Genomic DNA, 19939 nt, shown 5'->3' with positions numbered 1-19939 from the left:
TAACATTAGGGCATTGATCAGCTGTACCACTATGAGAATGAGTGTATTAGTGTCAGTGTGCATGTGGATACTCACAGGCTCCATCCTCGTCATAGTTACTGAGGTCTAGGTTGATTGTCCTGCTGAACTCTAAAACGTTGCACCACTGGTCTTTGTTGATGACCTTATACTTAGATTGCTAAATAAATGAACAGACAGGCAGTCAATACAAAGAACACTACATTCTCACACAGTTCCCTCACTTTATTAAGTTGAATGTTACACAGGTTAGACTCCATACCTCTAAAAACTGATTGAACACAGGAAACAGTGACCAAGTCTTTCCCAGGAGAAGCCCCAACATGCACTTGGCTGTGTTCAGGTCTAAACTCCTCTGGTCCTTTTCCTGTACAGTCAAAAATATACAGACATCGCTAAGGTCCCGGGTCAAATACAACTCAATATAAATATTTAACTGTAAGTGATTAATACAGTAAGCCTACTAGTAATGGTCAATGATTGTGTAATTCATGAGGACACAAACCCCATGTGCTTTGTTTATTAAATGGTATTGATCTCACTTCAAGCACTATTTCCATTCACTATAAAGCACAATTAATTGCTTTCAGGGGAACATGCCTTACAATTACTTCAAGCCAGACTATGTAAATAGCCCATCAGTACTCTTGATAAGCACTTCAGCCAAGCAAGACAAACAAGAAAATAATCTTGACACTTAAAACTTATGAATACAAAGCTGAGAGCTGACAGGATAGCAATATTTTCATACCTGACGTCACAGATATTTTCGTGTTTATTTCTATAAATGATCAAGTTTAAAGTATCATCTGTCATGTGTTGAATCTAAATATCAACAAATAAATATCCAAGGGGAATGAACATCCCAGTCAGAGGAAATCTAGTGATAATACCGCAGATCAGGTCTTGCCTCACTCACCCGAGCAAAGTCGAAGGCGTATCTGTAAATGAGCTTAAAGTTGGTGGTGTTGTTTAGGACAGACCTCAGGTAGTCCAGGGAGTTCCTCAGCCTCTCTGTGGAGTCGCACCTGACAACGCCAGAGAGACACGTTAGAGAGACTAGAGTCCCAGCTGTCAGAGTGTAGACTATAAAACAGACAGTTGACTATAACGTAGACTATATGGGCAGACTATAACCCCAGTCTGGGGTCAGCACCATTTTGTACACTGCACAGCTAGAAATGGAAATAAACTATATGGACAGACACACGCAGAACATACGTACAGTCTAAGTGGGAAGTTTACATACACCTTAGCCAAATACATTTTAACTTAGTTTGTCACAATTCCTGACATTTAATCCTAGTAAAAATTCCCTGTCTTAGGTCAGTTAGGATCACCACTTTATTTCAAGAATGTGAAATGTCAGAACGAATGATTAATTTCAGCTTTTATTTCTTTCACCACATTCCCAGTGGGTCAGAAATGTACATACACTCAATTAGTATTTGGTAGCATTGCCTTTCAATTGTTTAACTTGGGTCAAACATTTTGGGTTGCCTTCCACAAGCTTCCCACAATAAGTTGGATTCATTTTGGCCATTCCTCCTGACAGAGCTGGTGTAACTGAGTCAGGTTTGTAGGCCTCCTTGCTCACACACACTTTTTCAGTTCTGCCCACAAATTTTCTATAGGATTGAGGTCAGGGCTTTGTGATGGCCACTCCAATACCTTGACTTTGTTGTCCTATTTTTGTTTCATCAGACTAGAGGACATTTTTTTTGGTCTGGCTTTTTTCTGGCGGTTTTGGAGCAGTGGCTTCTTCCTTGCTGAGCGGCCTTTCAGGTTATGTCGATTTAGGACTCGTTTTACTGTGGATATAGATACTTTTGAACCTGTTTCCTTCTGCATCTTCACAAGGTCCTTTGCTGTTGTTCTGGGATTGATTTGCACTTTTCGCACCAAAGTACGTTAATCTCTAGGAGACAGAATGCATTTCCTTCCTGAGCAGTATGACAACTGCGTGGTCCCATGGTGTTTATACTTGCAAACTATTGTTTGTACAAATGAACGTGGTACCTTCAGGCGTTTGGAAATTGCTCCCAAGGATGAACCAGACTTGTGGAGGTCTTGGCTGATTTCTTTTGATTTCACCATGATGTCAAGCAAAGAGGCACTGAGTTTGAAGGGTAGGCCTTGAAATACATCCACAGGTACACCTCCAATTGACTCAAATTATGTCAATTAGCCTATCAGAAGCTTCTAAAGCCAATGGATTTTCTGGAATTGGCCAAGCGGTTTAAAAGGCACAGTCAACTTAGTGTATGTAAACTTCTGACCCACTGGAATTGTGATACAGTGAATTAATCCGTCTGTGAACAATTGTTGGAAAAATGACTTGCACAAAGTAGATGTCCTAACCAACTTGCCAAAACTCTAGTTTGTTAAAAAGAAATTTGTGGAGTGGTTGAAAAATGAGTTTTAATGACTCCAACCTAAGTGTATGTAAACTTCGGACTTCAACTGTGTAATAAAAACACAAATTGAGAGCAGACTTACTGCAGGGAGCCCATGCCATTCAACCACTCCTGTAGGGTGAAGTAGCCCATACTCTGGGCATCTAACTTCCAGGCCAGAACCAGCATCACCACCTGTTCACAAACATACACTCACATATTATTATAAACTGAAATGCTTGACATTTCAAAAATGTACTTTCCAATGAATAATTTGAATCTTTGTGCCATCTTTCAATAACAGCTTTCCCCAACTCAAGCACAGGAGAAAAGATTTGGCATGGGTCCTCAGATCCTCAAAAGGTTCTACAGCGGCACCATCGAGAGCATCCTGACTGGTTGCGTCACTGCCTGGTATGGCAACTGCTCGGCCTCCGACCGCAAGGAACTACAGAGGGTAGTGCGAACGGCCCAGTACATCACTGGGGCCAAGCTTCCTGCCATCCAGGACCTCTATACCAGGCGGTGTCAGAGGAAGGCCCTAAAAATTGTCAAAGACTCCAGCCACCCTAGTCATAGACTGTTCTCTCTGCTACCGCACGTCAAGCAGTACCGGAGCACCAAGTCTAGGTCCAAGAGGCTTCTAAACAGCTTCTACCCCCAAGCCATAAGACTCCTGAACATCTAGTCAAATGGCTACCGAGACTATTTGCATTGCCCCCTCCCCTCTCCACACCACTGCCACTTTCTGTTGTCATCTATGCATAGTCACTTTAATTAACTCCACCTACATGTACATACTACTTCAACTAACCGGTGCCCCCGCACATTGACTCTGTACCGGCACCACCCTGTATATATTGTTCATTTTTACTGCTGCTCTTTAATTGCGTGTTACTTTTATCTCTTATTCTTATCCATATTTTTTTTAAACTGCACTGTTGGTTAGGGGCTCGTAAGTAAGCATTTCACTCTAAGGTCTACAACTGTTGTATTCGGCACATGTGACTAATAACATTTGAGTTTGTCAAAGACTTCAGCCACCCAAGTCATAGACTGTTCTCTCTGCTACTGCACGGCAAGCTGTACCGATGCACCAAGTCTGGAACAAACAGGACCCTGAACAGCTTCTACCCCCAAGTCATAAGACTGCTGAACAGTTAATGCAAATAGTCCAGGTAGCTGTTTGATTAACTCCCTTTTTTGTTGCAGCGACTCTCTTGCATTGGCTCTATGCAGACTCACTGGACTCTACCCACACACACACACTACACTGACACTCCAACACACACACACACACGCAGTGGAAGAAGATACTCGCGACTAGTGATGGCTGATGTCGGAGCACAACATGACTACATTGTTTGGATGGCAGACCATGTGTGGCCTAGCCAGGATTAAAAACACCTTGTGGAAATCTCAATGAAGAGACAATCCCACAGAAGTCCTAGGGTCACTGAAGCCAGGAGAGATGAAGACAGATGAAACTTGAATTGACTAAATTAGTATTACTGTGTGAATTAAATTGTCATATTTTGATTGTTTCAAGAGTTTATAAAGAGCTAAGAATTTTTACATGTTTTATTGTATTGTAAGTGCTATAGATTTATTGCTACGAGAAACTGTTATTCTGTTCGTCAGACAGCGGATAGTTCAAACAGGAGCGACACAGGTGCCCCTGGTTAATTTAGAGAAGAGTTGTGATGATTGGATTCAAGAATGTGTGTGTGTGTGTGTGTGTGTGTGTGTGTGTGTGTGTGTGTGTGTGTGTGTGTTCTTTTCATGCCTTTGTTTTAATGTTTTGGGCCATGCAAAGTGATGTTAGACGATAGGAGATACCGGGAGATGGCACCCTTGGAAGAATAAAAGCTTTACTTAAACTTAGATCATGTTTGGATCTAAAACCTGAGTTGTTGACCAATAGCATTACTGTAAAGTCAACCTCCATGTAGGTCTGATATCTGATTGATGTAACCGCTGCTTCTCAGAGGTGTGACAATTGGGGTTGGCAAGACCAACACAGAGAATCCTGAATTCCTAGAACACCATATAGCAAATTCTTGCATACAGTTCATAAAAATAGTAATTTCTGGGCTGCCCTACACACACACACGCATGCATATTGACGCCACACACACTGCTGATACTCTGTTTATTATAAATCCTGATTGCCTAGTACCTTTTACCTCAGCTACCTCCTGCACATTGACTCAGTACTGGCACTACTTGAATATAGCATCATTATAGTTATATTACTGTGTTTCCATTTCGCACATTTTTCTTACTTTTTAACTCAGCATTGTTGTGAAAGGGCTTGTAAGTAAGCATTTCACGGTAAAGTCTACACCTGTTGTATTCAGAGCATTTGACAAATAACATTTTATTTATGATTTGCATGCACATGTAGATGGATTATAAATGTCACTCATCTACATAGACATGCATAGTCATCCTTACATTTTCAGGTTCCACTCCAATGTCTTCACAGAACTTCTCCATTCCCTCTGGCCCCACAACATCATCACAGACTATCAAAGACACACACAGAGCCATTATACATACTGTATGACATCACAACCAGACACTCTACTCACATGGTGTGATGTCATAATCAGGAGGTCAAAGCATTCACTATTATAACCAATCATAGTTGTTGTGATATCTTCATTGTTATGATGTCATACAATTCTAACATCACAGCAAAAATGACAATCACAATGCATACATACTGTACCCATCCAAAGTTTGGACACACCTACACACGCAAAGGTTTTTCTTTATATTTACTATTTTCTACATTGTAGAATACATTGTAGCTTTGCACACTCTTGGCATTCTCTCAACCAGCTTCACCTAGAATGCTCTTCCAACAGTCCTGAAGGAGTTCCCACATATGCTGAGCACTTGTTGGCTGCTTTTCCTTCACTTTGCGGTCCAACTCATCCCAAACCATCTCAAATGGGTTGAAGTCGGGTGATTGTGGAGGCCAGGTCAACTGATGCAGCACTCATCACTCTCCTTCTTGGTCAACTAGCCCTTACACAGCCTGGAGATGCATGCCCACACCATCACACCTCCATGCTTCACGGTGGGAACTACAAGGAGATCATCCGGGTGAATAATCTCCGCATGGATGATCTCCTTGTGGTTCCCACCGTGAAGCATGGAGGAGGAGGTGTGATGGTGCTTTGCTGGTGCCACTGTCAGTGATTTATTTAGAATTCAAGGCACACGTAACCAGCATGGCTGCACAGCATTCTGCAGCGATACCCCATCCCATCTGGTTTGCGCTTAGTGGGACTATAATTCGTTTTTCAACAGAACAATGACCCAACACACCTCCAGGCTGTGTAAGGGCTATTTGACCAAGGAGGAGAGTGATGGAGTGCTGTATCAGATGACCTGGCCTCCACAATCACTCAACCTCAATCCAACTGAGATGGTTTGGGATGAGTTGGACCGCAGAGTGAAGGAAAGGCAGCCAACAAGTGCTCAGCATATATGGGAACTTCTTCAAGACTTTTGGAAAAGCATTCCAGGTGCAATCAAGCCAAACTGTGGCTATTTGAATAATCTAAAATAAATATGTAACACTTTTGTGGTTACTACATGATTCCATATGTGTTATTTCATAGTTGACGTCTTCACTATTATTCTACAATGTAGAAAATAGTAAAAATAAAAAAAACCTTGTAATGAGTAGGTGTCCAAACTTTTGACTGGTACTGTACCTACATAATAATTCTCTGACGCTAACCCACCTGCAAGGGACATACAAAACCTTAATCTACAGAAATTTCAGCAAGCAAGAGACATCCTTTATGAAACAATCAATGAGGCCCTAGTCACAGCCTTCTCATACAACAATTCAACTTTGACATGAAAAGCCCAATCTAAGGGTAACAGAGAAGGTATTTACACCGTTATGGTCTGTGTTTTACACAAACTGATAGAGGAAATGGAATATTATTTTTTCTACAATTGTCGTCTCACCTGCGTATTCGTAGAACCACTCCAGACATCTTTTACTGGAGAAGGTCTCCTCCTCTCGGATTTGTGGTGCCTCATGTTTTCTAAAAACACTGCAATACGAAAAAGACAATTTCAGACAACCTATGGCACAAGAGCACACAGCATAGTTCACACATTACTGCGGGTGCTGGGAATACAAGGTGCGACTTAAAATCCTACCGTCTGGGAGCATATTACACACCACGATGTAAAAAAGGTTAATCCTGTTAATCCCTATTGGATGAGCTATGTGATGAAAAGTCCTCTTGCTGCTCTTTTGAATTTCTGAGTTGGCAATGACATCAGCAAACTCATTAGGGAGACAAATCACTTGTCATCATTAGGGTTGCAAAGGGTCAGAAACCTTCCGGAAAATTTTCTGAAATATTCCATGGAAGTTAAGCCCTGGAATTTTGCTTAAATTCATTTAAAAAAAAAAAGTTTGCTTATTACAGTGAACCTTTTTTGTGGGATACACAAGGCAATTCTAGGTCTTGTGGCATATTTTGGTTAAACTATCCCCAATTCAAAGGAATTGCAACCACCTGCATGCACAGTGCATTCTTCCATCACATGTACAGCTGATTCTCAAGATCTTGCACACTAATGAGATGCTATTGAGCCCACACTATTACACTGTCTGGGCCAAGGGCTACATGCTTTCTGGTAAGTTTTGATTACAATACTGTGTGAGGTGAATATACACTGCTCAAAAAAATAAAGGGAACACTTAAACAACACAATGTAACTCCAAGTCAATCACACTTCTGTGAAATCAAACTGTCCACTTAGGAAGCAACACTGATTGACAATAAATTTCACATGCTGTTGTGCAAATGGAATAGACAACAGGTGGAAATTATAGGCAATTAGCAAGACACCGCCTATAAAGGAGTGGTTCTGCAGGTGGGGACCACAGACCACTTCTCAGTTCCTATGCTTCCTGGCTGATGTTTTGGTCACTTTTGAATGCTGGAGGTGCTTTCACTCTAGTGGTAGCATGAGACGGAGTCTACAACCCACACAAGTGGCTCAGGTAGTGCAGCTCATCCAGGATGGCACATCAATGCGAGCTGTGGCAAGAAGGTTTGCTGTGTCTGTCAGCGTAGTGTCCAGAGCATGGAGGCGCTACCAGGAGACAGGCCAGTACATCAGGAGACGTGGAGGAGGCCGTAGGAGGGCAACAACCCAGCAGCAGGACCGCTACCTCCGCCTTTGTGCAAGGAGGAGCAGGAGAAGCACTGCCAGAGCCCTGCAAAATGACCTCCAGCAGGCCACAAATGTGCATGTGTCTGCTCAAACGGTCAGAAACAGACTCCATGAGGGTGGTATGAGGGCCCGACGTCCACAGGTGGGGGTTGTGCTTACAGCCCAACACCGTGCAGGACGTTTGGCATTTGCCAGAGAACAACAAGATTGGCAAATTCGCCACTGGCGCCCTGTGCTCTTCACAGATGAAAGCAGGTTCACACTGAGCACGTGACAGACGTGACAGTCTGGAGACGCCGTGGAGAACGTTCTGCTGCCTGCAACATCCTCCAGTATGACCGGTTTGGCGGCGGGTCAGTCATGGTGTGGGGTGGCATTTCTTTGGGGTGCCGCACAGCCCTCCATGTGCTCGCCAGAGGTAGCCTGACTGCCATTAGGTACCGAGATGAGATCCTCAGACCCCTTGTGAGACCATATGCTGGTGCGGTTGGCCCTGGGTTCCTCCTAATGCAAGACAATGCTAGACCTCATGTGGCTGGAGTGTGTCAGGAGTTCCTGCAAGAGGAAGGCATTGATGCTATGGACTGGCCCGCCCATTCCCCAGACCTGAATCCAATTGAGCACATCTGGGACATCATGTCTCGCTCCATCCACCAACGCCACAGACTGTCCAGGAGTTGGAGGATGCTTTAGTCCAGGTCTGGGAGGAGATCCCTCAGGAGACCATCCGCCACCTCACCAGGAGCATGCCCAGGTGTTGTAGGGAGGTCATACAGGCACGTGGAGGCCGCACACACACACTACTGAGCCTCATTTTGACTTGTTTTAAGGACATTACATCAAAGTTGGATCAGCCTGTAGTGTGGTTTTCCACTTTAATTTTGAGTGTGACTCCAAATCCAGACCTCCATGGGTTGATAAATTGGATTTCCATTGATTATTTTTGTGTGATTTTGTTGTCAGCACATTCAACTATGTAAAGAAAAAAGTATTTAATAAGATTATTTCTTTCATTCAGATCTAGGATGTGTTGTTTAAGTGTTCCCTTTATTTTTTGGAGCAGTATATTTTATATGACATGACTTTTTGTTAACTAGTAAATAGTAGCCAACAGCAAAATGTTTAAATCATTTAACAATTTCTGTTACTTCGTTTTTGCTACCATGTGGGTTTTAGCTTGCTAACTGAGTGTTAATTCACCTGTTTCCATACATGTTTCATTTTAAAACATTTCTTACATTAGGAGTTGTTAAATCTAACTGCTTAACTATTTACCTGTACATGGAATTGTATTAGGTTTTTTTTCTCCCTCATTTTTTCCCTCATCTTTATAGGAAAATGCCACAGGCACTATCTGATGTGTGGAGACATTTCACGGCAGCTAATGCAGAACAAAAAGCTGTGACCATTTGCAAATACTGAGTCAAATCATACGTAAAGAACACAACAAAGATGCAAAATCATATCGCCAAGTGCATAAAGCTCCCTCAGCGCTCACAACAAGCAGCCTCTGGCAAAAGTCCCTTCTAGTCGAGGAGAAAATTATGAATAAGACACCTTAATCGATAGCAACAGCTCATGGTCCTCCTGGAATCAGAAGTTTTTTTGACTCAATGGAGGAACGTAGTCAGAGAAATGTTGATGAATGTCTTGCTCGAGTTGTGTATGCAGCTGGTTCACCTCTGATGCTCACTGGCAATGTGTATTGGAAGAGATTTCTGAATGTTCTTCGCCCAGCATACACCCCTCCAACCAGACATGCTTTATCTACTCATTTGCTGGATGCAGAGTTCAAGTGAAGGTCAAGTAAATCATAGAGAAAGCAGACTGTATTGCAATCATCTCTGATGGGTGGTTGAATGTTTGTGGGCAAGGAATAATTAACTACATCATCTCCACCCCTCAACCACTATTCTACAAGAGCACAGAAAACAGACACACCGGTCTCTACATTGCAGTTGAGCTGAAGGCAGTCAATGACCTTGGACCACAGAAGGTATTTGCACTGGTGACAGACAATGCTGCGAACATGAAGGCTAATTGGTCTAAAATGGAGGAGTCCTACCCTCACATCACACCCATTGGTTGTGCTGCTCATGCATTGAATATGCTCCTCAAGGATGTCATGGCACTGAAAACAATGGATACACTCTACAAGAGAGCCAAGGAAATGGTTAGGTATGTGAAGGATCATCAAGTTATAGCAGCAATCTACCTCACCAAGCAATGTGAGAAGAATAAAGAGCACCATATTGAAGCTGCCCAGCAACATCCGTTAGGGTGGTGTTGTCATCATGTTTGACAGTCTCCTGGAGGGGAAGGAGTCTCACCAAGAAATGGCCATATCACAAGTCTGCCGATATGGACAGCCCCATCAAGAGGATCCTCCTGGATTATGTATTTTGGGAGAGAGTGGTAAGCAGCCTGAAACCTTTAGCAGTACCCACTGCACGGATTGAGGGAGACAACGCCATCCTGTCTGATGTTCAGACTCCGCTTGCAGATGTAAGAGAAGAAATCCGTACTGCCCTGCCCACTTCACTGTTGCTCCAAGCAGAGGAAACTGCAGTTTTGAAATACATCAAAAAGCGTGAAGACTTCTGCCTGAAGCCCATACACGCTGCAGCGTACATGTTGGACCCCAAGTATGCTGGCAAGAGTATCCTGTCTGGTGCAGAGATCAACAAGACCTATGGTGTCATCACTACCGTGTCTGAGGGCAAGGTTCTTGGCAGTCTGGCAAAGTACACTTCCAAGCAAGGGCTTTGGGATGGAGATGCAATATGGCAGTCGTGCCAACATACAGTTGAAGTCGGAAGTTTACATACACCTTAGCCAAATACATTTAAAAACGTAGTTTTTCATAATTCCTTACATTTTATCATCATAAAAATTCCCCGTCTTAGGATCACCACTTTATTATAAGAATCTGAAATGTCAGAATAATAGTAGAGAGAATAATTTATTTCAGCTTTTATTTCTTTCATCGCATTCCCAGTGGGTCAGAAGTTTACATACACTCAAATTAGTATTTGGTGGCATTGTCTTTAAATTGTTTAACTTTGGTCAAACGTTACAGGTAGCCTTCCACAAGCTTCCCACAATAAATTGGGTGAATTTTGGCTATTTCCTCCGGACAGAGCTGGTGTAACTGAGTCAGGTTTGTAGGCCTCCTTGCTCGCACATGCTTTTTCAGTTCTGCCCACACATTTTCTATAGGATTGAGGTCAGTGCTTTGTGATGGCCACTCCAATACCTTGACTTTGTTGTCCTTAAGCCGTTTTGCCACAACTTTGGAAGTATGCTTGGGGTCATTGTCCATTTGGAAGAGCCATTTGCGACCAAGCTTTAATTTCCTGACTGATGTCTTGAGATGTTGCTTCATTATATCCACATAATTTTCTTACCTCATGATGCCATCTATTTTGTGAAGTGCACCAGTCCCTCCTGCAGCAAAGCACCCCCACAACATGATGCTGCCACCCCCGTTCTTCACGGTTGGGATGGTGTTCTTCGGCTTGCAAGCCTCCCCCTTTTTCCTCCAAACATAACGATGGGCATTATGGCCAAACAGTTCCATTTTTATTTCATCAGACCAGAGAACATTTTGTCAAAAGTACGATCTTTGACCCCATGTGCAGTTGCAAACCGTAGCCTAGCTTTTTTTAATGGCGGTTTTGGAGCAGTGGCTTCTTCCTTGCTGAGCGGCCTGTCAGGTTATGTCAATATAGGACTCGTTTTCCTGTGGATATAGATGCTTTAGTACCCGTTTCCTCCAGCATCTTCACAAGGTCCTTTGCTGTTGTTCTGGGATTGATTTGCACCAAAGTATGTTCATCTCTAGGAGACAGAACGCATCTCCTTCCTGAGCGGTATGATGGCCGCGTGGTCCCATGGTGTTTATACTTGCGTACTATTGTTTGTACAGATGAACGTGGTACCTTCAGGCGTTTGGAAATTGCTACCAAGGATGGACCAGACTTGTGGAGGTATACAATTTGTTTTCTGAGGTCTTGGCTGATTTCTTTTGAAATACATCCACACCTCCAATTGATTCAAATGATGTCAATTAGCCTATCAGAAGCTTCTAAAGTCATGACATTATTTTCTAGAATTTTCCAAGCTGTTTAAAGGCACAGTCAACTTAGTGTATGTACACTTCTGCCCACTGGAATTGTGATACAGTGAATTATAAGTGAAATAATCTGTTAACAATTGTTGGAAAAATGACTTGTGTCATGCACAAAGTAGATGTCCTAACCGACTTGCCAAAACAAGAATTTTGTGGAGTGGTTGAAAAACGAGTTTTAATGATTCCAGCCTAAGTGTATCTAATCATCCGATTTCATCTGTAGCTCATCAGCCACCTGGTGGAAGGGATTTTGTGGATCTGAGGCTCTTTCCCCTGTTGCCTCCCTCATCCTCCAAATCCCACCAATATCAGCCGCCTCAGAGCGCAACTGGTCCTTGTTTGGGAACACACACACACCAAAGCATGCAATAGGCTGACCAATACAAGGGTTGAAAAATAGGTGGCCATCTGGGCAAATTTGAGGCTTTTTGAGCCTGACAACGAACCATCCTCAACAAGGTTGGAAGATGACAGTGAAGATGAGGCCTCAGAGTCTGATGTTCAAGAGGTGGACATTGAGGAGGTCCAGGGTAAAGACATGGAAGCCTGAGAGGAAGACAACCAAAGCTTTAGTTTCTAGACTGTCATTTTACAGATGCATGTTGAAAATGTTTTTAGGAGATGTGATGGATCATTCAATATTCCCTTTCTTTTGTTGTTCAGTGAAATCATCCCAAGTGAAGAGTCAACTCATTTAATCAATTCATAACTAAATTGTTTATTACATTTCTATTGGAAGGATTTAATAATTTGCAATTATGTCTACTTATGATAAGGTAAAAGGTTTGTTTCTGTCTCCATATGATATGGTAAATATATCCAATGCAAAAAAATATCTACATTTAAATGGCATTAATATTAATTTGCATATATTGCCATTAACTCCCATGGAAAGTTTCCTCCTCTGAATATTCCCCAAAATGTGCAACCCAAGTCATCATTCATGCATACGGTTTCAGGGAACAGGTAATCTCTGAAACCCAGAAAAAACATTAGTGCGTAATTAGGTTCTGGGGGGAAGATGTATGAGAAAAATCTACTACGAGGAGCGGAAGCAGGGCCATAACTCCAACCCCCCTTTCTGCAAGTTAAAGGCAAGGCTATGGGTTAAATGTACCCTACCCTTCCCAATTTGGAAAGAAGTGCACACCCGCTAAACCGTGATTTGTTCAAATAACCAGTTACAAAAACCTGCAACATAACCTTTGCTCGTTAGTCATCAAATCCAACATTCTTTTGACAGATGTTACGATAAAATGTCTGTGCACGAGAGATTAGTGAACAGTGAAACTGAATAAAACTGTTGGATATAACTCCTCTCCTATACAGTCTAGTTACTTAGCTAACTGATGCATACGTTGGTGTAGCAGGATGGTAGTACCTGTCCTGGCGACTCTTCTTAGCTGACAGGTCATCTCCAGCAGTGGGTCTCCTCTTTTTCCTAGGAGGCATGGCTCTGGAGCAGCAGGCTGAGAGAAACACATTATGAGAGATATAGAGAGTGATATAGAGAGAGTGATATATAAGTGTCACATGGGTCTGCATTAGGTGCAGGCAGGGTCGGTACCTGTGGAGTGACCGTTATGTCCAACGTCCTCCGTCAGGTTCTGAGGGGAGGGATAAATATATTAGGCAACTACCACCAAAATACACAAACAAACAAACACACACACACTGCAGCACTGACATTAGCATGCATTGAGCAAGGGGAGGGATGGTGTGTAGGGACAGGAAGCTTGCTCTCTCATTTCCTCAAGCTTGTAACCTTTAGAGATGCAGTTGTTAGTTCAGACTGCGAGAGAGGGAGGAGAGCCGAGAGGATGAATCACACCCTTTAAGGGTCCATCCAGGAATGCAAAATGAATCTATAACTAATTAATAACTTGGATTCATATGTAGATAAGGGGAAATGTCTATGATCAAATCCATTGCGTCGTGCCAGAGTAAGTCCAACTGGAAATAACAGTTGGAACAGGTGACTGGTACTCATATGACAAAGAATACACAATGATACGAGGGCAAAATGCTTTTACCAGCCTGTGCAGGGTGTGGTAGATTTTGTGAATGCCGGCCAGTGTAGACAAATGGGTGTGCAGCTGAAAATCTATAGGGGAGGAAAAGAAATACAATATCAGTACATTGCTAACTTTAACACTACTACAGTACATATGGAACACATATGCAACAGTACATGTAACAGTATATGAAACAAAAATATGCTGCTCACACAGAAACAACCTCATCTTAATGACGTGCTGCATAACATGTCAATTCACTAGGTTTCCCAAGGCACAGGGAAGGGAGAGCTCACCATCTGCTACCCACAGCCTGCCTACATCATGCTCCCTCTGTCATAGCCAGAGTCACCTCTTGCACTCAGCCAATAGGAATGAGAACGCATGCATGTACAACCATCTTATTCACCATCATTTGCATCACAACAGCTGGGATAACTAAATAGTTATGTAACAGCCATAACTGCACACAATCAAGGCATTTTATCAGGATGGGTATGACTATTTTTTTAAAGCATTTTTATGCTGATATTACCAGTCTTCTCTCACAGTATACCAACAAGAAGGTGGTATGATGAAGAACTATAATGCAATAGGCTACTGCTAGATAAAAGGCCTACAGATCATTAGCTGGGCTGATAATTTTTTATTTAACTAGGCAAGTCTGTTAAGAACAAATTCTTATTTACAATGCCGGCCTAGGAACAGTGTGTTAACTGCCTTGTTCAGGGGCACAACGACAGATTTTTACGTTGTCAGCTCGAGGATTCAATCTCGCAACATCTCGGTTACTGGCTCAACGCTCTAACCACTAGGCTACCCGCCGAATACCAACATGTGGATGGTATTCAATACATACATGTATTTATTGTATAAAAGTGTTCAAAGACTGCCAGCCAAAAACTGGTTGTCGATTTTGATTAAACACTTCTCGGACATACGCTTATCCAATATTTTATTATCCTCATCTACGTTCACTAAGTGTCAACTTAGTTTTGTGAAAACGCTCACACAAATAGCAGGATGAATCCAGTTTTTTATATATATATATATATATATATATATATATATATATATATATGTCGAACCCCATCAAACACTAGATGAATATAGCCTTCCTAAAATAGGTACAGACGCACAACTTGCAGAGTTTATAAAGTATCTAGAGAGTAGATGGAGACATGGATGTTGTAGTCCATTTCCTGGATTAAGGTTCTTATATCCGGGGCAATGGAGAGTGGAATTAGACTACAATTCCCAGACCTCGGAAATTAATTTCATTCAACAACCCTCTACTCACCCCAACTGATGAATGCATGTTATATTGTTACAAAAATGCGTTACATCCTATGGAATAGTCCATACAAATATCTCATCGTTCTCTTGGAACAGTTGATGTAGATGATGCACAGTCGGAGTGAGTTATTGCAGCATGCAGAAATACAGAACTGCGTCACAATTTATCCTCTGTAATTTTCCGCAGTTGCTTGGAAAACTGACCTATTTAGTCTTACACAACATTGTTTTCCAAGTGTTACTTGCTATGCAACTGCACTGCATTCCCACCCGTAAAAAAGCGACACAATATCAGTATAAAATGTTCGACAATAATGACACGTTAAGCAGATGTAATGAACAGAATAGGAGCCATGGCAATGTTACCGTTCCTAACAATTTCCAACAAAATGTGAATGCCTCCAGCAATGACAGTACACAGAATTCTCCCTTTGTTGCGCCCCAAGACAACACTGGGAAAGGCAATAGTCAGATAGTCTGTACATACATTTATTCGATCACTCGATTAACAGTTCATAGAACCATTCAAATCTAAAAGTAGACATATGCAACAGACCCGGTTATCAATACGTGGAGCCTATCCTACTGCGCGTAAAATACACCAAAAGCCACAACTATACTTACTTACCGCATCAGAGAGCATTTTTTATAAATACACAACTGTCTGTGAAGTCCGAGAACCGCCAGTAGGCGGAACATGTCAACATAACCATGCCCACAGATAATTTAGGTGGACGAGGAACCTAATAGCCGCACCCCTAATCCTTCATGATAGGCTGTCTCTGGTGTCATTTAGGACAGCTGTAGACAAAGAATTAAGAAGCTCCTTAGGATGAACGTGACAGGTCAAAGTTCCAAACCAGACCATCCCACCGCTGTGGTTCATTGGCTAGGAAAAGATCTACATAATCAGTGAGATGATTCTATGAATGCACCGGGTGAACCGGGTTAGCGTTTATTGCATGCCAGGCTGTAATAAAGTAGGCCCATCCACTGTGGAGCCAGGCCCAGCCAATCTGAATGAGTTTTCTCCCACAAAAGAGCTTTATTACAGACAGAAATACTCCTTTTCATAAGCTGTCTGGGTGGCTGGTCTCAGACGATCCTGCAAGTAACAAGCCAGATGTGGAGATCCTGAGCTGCCGTGGTTACACTGGTCTGCAGTTGTGAGGCTGATTGGATGTACTGCCAAATTCCCTAAAAACAATGGAGGAGGCTTATGGTAGAGAAATGAACATTCAATTCTCTGGCAACAACTCTGGTGAACATTCCTGCAGTCAACATGCTAATTGCACGCTCACTCAAAACTTGAGACATCGGTGGCATTGTGTTGTGTGCACATTTTAGAGTGGTCTTTTGTCCCCAGCACCAGGTGCACCTGTGTAATGATCATGCTGTTTAATCAGCCTTTTGATAGGCCAAACCTGTCAGGTGGATTATCCTGGCAAAGGAGAAATGCTCACTAACAGGGATGTTAAACAGAAATATACTTTTTGTGCATACGGAACATTTCTGGTATCTTTTAATTCAGCTCATGAAACCAACACTTTACATGTTGCGTTTATATTTTTGTTCAGTACATGTCGGTTCTAAAATGCAATTGGTTACACAGAAAACGTATTGTAGGGTGTGATTTTATTTCTTGTGCACCATCAATTAGTAGTTTGTCTCAAATTTAAAATGTTATTCTGGTACCCCATGCTTCTGCAACATTTGACAAGCATAATAATTGTATCATGCACAAAGCTTATATAGCCTAATTACATAATTATATTGAATAAAGCTCAATTTATTTCTAACATTATTCAGCGCATGTGATGTAATAACTCTACCTACATGTACATATTACCTCAATTACCTCAACTAACCGGTGCCCCTGCACATTGACTCTGTACGGGTACCCCCTGTATATAGCCTCGCTATTGTTATTTTACTGCTGCTCTTTAACAATTTGTTACTTTTATTTCTTTTTTTAAACTGCGTTGTTGGTTAGGGGCTTGTAAGTAAGCATTTCACTGTAAGGTGAATACACCTGTTGTATTTGGCGCATGTGACAAACACTTAACTAGACAACTAACTACATGAGACTAGAGAGCACTAGTATATGCAAAATAACTTAAGATATTTGAATGAGGATGAATTACACTATAGACCACATAACTTGCTCTTATTTTATATATTTAAAGAATGTTGACTCTCTTTCACAGAGTGATTAGATTAATAAATATTTGCCCCACCTCACAGATGCAGAACAAGAGTATAAACATCCATTTATCATGCTGATTTTACACTGGCTGGGGTAAAGAAACATGTTCAAAGGTGAGTTGAATGACTCAGGGATTTTCATGAAATGGAGGATTCTGTCCAATTGCGTCATAACATAAATAATCATTAAATAGGTTTTATTAGGACAGCTTTGACTTGTGTGTGAGTTTGTGTGTGTGAGCAAGCGAGAGAAAGAGCTTTTCCGGTGTCTGTATTAAAGGCTTTTTCAACAGGCCTTTTGGTGGGCAGGGCCTCTTCAGTGTTTACTCAAAAAGGGAGGAGTGAGAGAGGCTTTGTAGACGAGGAAAATACGAGAGTAAAGTGAAAGGAGTAGCAAGGAAGACCATATGCAATTCAGGTCCAAGTGAAAAGTTGAGCAGATTATTTGAGCATATAAGAGATTCTTTCAGACACTTGACATCATGAGCTCTGAAACCCTTGAGAAAACAGTAACAGTGAAGGCAGAGGGAGCCACCCCATGGGAGAAGGTGAAACACGCACACACAATACTCGGACACGATTAGTGAACTGTATGGTGTGGGTGACCTCTAATCGCTGACCTGTCTGGTGTGTCCCAGTGTCAACATGGAGATCGACACATCCACAGAGACGACGTGAGACAAATCTGGAAGGAGTGCAAGGAAGAGAGCTTCTGGTATAGAGGTATTGACCAAGGGCGCTAAACTTTTTAATCCAAGCAATTACACATGCACTGCACAAAGCTTGTTTATTTCTCAAAGAAATTCCATTGATGCTAGACCCTCTGTGGCTTGCTCACCATTTCCAGGTGGGTAGTGCATCTTTTGTAAACTGCAAACCCATTAGTAGGAGTAATATAAGTCAGTGGCCCTTTAATCAGGCCCCTTTCCCTGGCTATGGCACGTTATCAAATTCTACCGTCTGCATTCCAAACCCTGTCTCAGAGCTAAAAATTGCCCCCATCTGAGTATGCTGTTGGCGATTGATGATGGGCCTGTATTCAAAGCGTTACTTCGGAAGAGGACTTTAAACCTTTTTTCAATGCTTTGTTCTTTGACCATCGGTCACCAGAGGGGTTAATGAGCTCCATTACAGCGGAAGCTCAGTGAAAAGGCATGATATAAATAAAGCTGAAAATCAAACCCACTCCGTTAGAAATAAGTGTTTCCGTGTCACACTACTGCACATTCTAACTAAGTGATGTGGGGAAAAAACAGGACTCCCTTTGACTTTAATAATATCTTCGCACCACAGGAACAAGTTGATTTGTCCTCAGTGTGGGGTTATTGCAGTGCAGGTTTGATTGAATCCGGCCGCCGTAAATTGGTACGACTACTAACCTCTGTTCTCATGTTCCTCTCAGCTCTTCCCCTCTCTCTGGGAAGCATGGCTGTCACTGGGGTGCTCATCTACAAAGGTAAAACACTCACATAACATTAGTCATAGTTTAAATCAAGGTTCAGGTTTAACATCATAAACAAACATGCACTGTATAATATTTTGTTGCAGGAGTTTGGAGTGCATCAAAGACACTTGGCCCATTCCCAAAACTAGCAGGTGAGCTGTGAGCCCGTTAGTGGAAGTAGAGGGTTCTGTCCAGCAAGTTTTATCACGTGTGTTTCCAATACTTGTGTTTGGGGAAACCTGGTTTCTATGGTGACTTAGTTACACATCTTCCTCAGTGCTAATTGGACTATTGGACTCAGTTGCTGCTCCCTACTCAGTGGTAAATGCGCAGTTGCTAGATAAACACTGATTAATAAAAAAGGGGATAGGCTCCTTTGGACATTCCAAAAGTGGCAGCTAGACTTAAACATGTTAAAACTGTAATACAGGTTATGACCAATGATCTTGTCCATTCAGCGGCTGGCGTCCTTGGTTATGCAGTGGGGAAGGCTTCCTATGTTCCAACCTGCAGAAATAAGTTCCAGAGACTTGGGCCCGTCTTTGGTCCAGAATCTGAATATGGTTTTGGACCCGGCCCATTTGGAGGCCGTGGTTCTCGAGGGCGTGCTTCTGGCCCAGGACACAGGTGAGTAGAGCTGAGGAATTTGTCACTTCTGTTGCCCATGGTAGTCTTTTTTCTGAAGGGATTATGTAACAGGGAGATACCAGCTATGTGGCTTAAACCTTATCATGCCAGTGGGTTATCTTTTAGGTTCAAGTTAAGGCACTAGCATAAGAATGGTATTTATTGCATGTTGGTGTGAGTGATACTAAAGCTTAATCTCTTGCGGACAGACAAGTAACATAGCATCTAATGTAATCACTTAAGATTTTAGTTATGGGTTTCTGAGATTATACTAAAGCGGTTGGTGAGTTAACATTAACAGGTTCCTCTGCCTCTTTTAGACACTGCCACCACGTGTGTGAAGAGTGTAAGCAACAGCAAACCCCTGCTGCACCAACAGAGGGTGTGCAAAGCTAAAACACACAAACTGTCTACACAAAGTTTTTGTACTCAATTCTAATGATCCTTGTCTGTTCTCCCCAAGTATGTTTTACACACCTTGGAGTCCAATTCAGGCGATGCATTGCAAATGGACTGATGTAATGATTTTGTAAAAGTTCTACCAAAAATAAAGATTGCGTATTTACCTCAGTTAAATACCATGTTG

The 19939-nt window shown here is 42.2% G+C and overlaps 2 protein-coding genes across 4 annotated transcripts in view; one reads left to right on the top strand and one right to left on the bottom strand.

Moving 5' to 3' along the window:
- Positions 1-19188, bottom strand: part of dcun1d4 (DCN1, defective in cullin neddylation 1, domain containing 4 (S. cerevisiae)) — a 21867-nt gene extending 2679 nt beyond the window's left edge. Inside the window, exons 1-10 of one of the 3 annotated variants that reach the window (XM_014122970.3) lie at positions 18662-19188; positions 13800-13870; positions 13334-13373; positions 13148-13235; positions 6408-6496; positions 4872-4942; positions 2518-2609; positions 938-1046; positions 281-385; positions 76-178 (exon numbers count right to left, since the gene is read on the bottom strand). In XM_014122970.3, the coding sequence (XP_013978445.1) occupies positions 76-178; positions 281-385; positions 938-1046; positions 2518-2609; positions 4872-4942; positions 6408-6496; positions 13148-13218 (640 nt within the window). In that variant the 5' untranslated portion in view covers positions 13219-13235; positions 13334-13373; positions 13800-13870; positions 18662-19188. The other 2 variants (XM_014122968.3, XM_014122969.3) reach the window with 2 other exon arrangements.
- ociad2 (OCIA domain containing 2) lies at positions 17640-19939 on the top strand. Its single transcript, NM_001141504.2, has 6 exons — positions 17640-17830; positions 17921-18005; positions 18685-18738; positions 18831-18878; positions 19185-19353; positions 19674-19939. Exons 1-6 carry the CDS (start codon positions 17765-17767, stop codon positions 19747-19749), a joined length of 498 nt encoding a protein of 165 aa, NP_001134976.1. The 5' UTR covers positions 17640-17764; the 3' UTR covers positions 19750-19939.

This window comes from Salmo salar, chromosome 10 (genome assembly GCF_965601325.2).
Source record: "Salmo salar chromosome 10, fSalSal1, whole genome shotgun sequence".
NCBI lineage: Eukaryota > Metazoa > Chordata > Actinopteri > Salmoniformes > Salmonidae > Salmo > Salmo salar.
The sequence above is the reverse complement of the archived record's forward strand: the minus strand, read 5'-3'. Positions and strand labels throughout refer to the sequence as shown.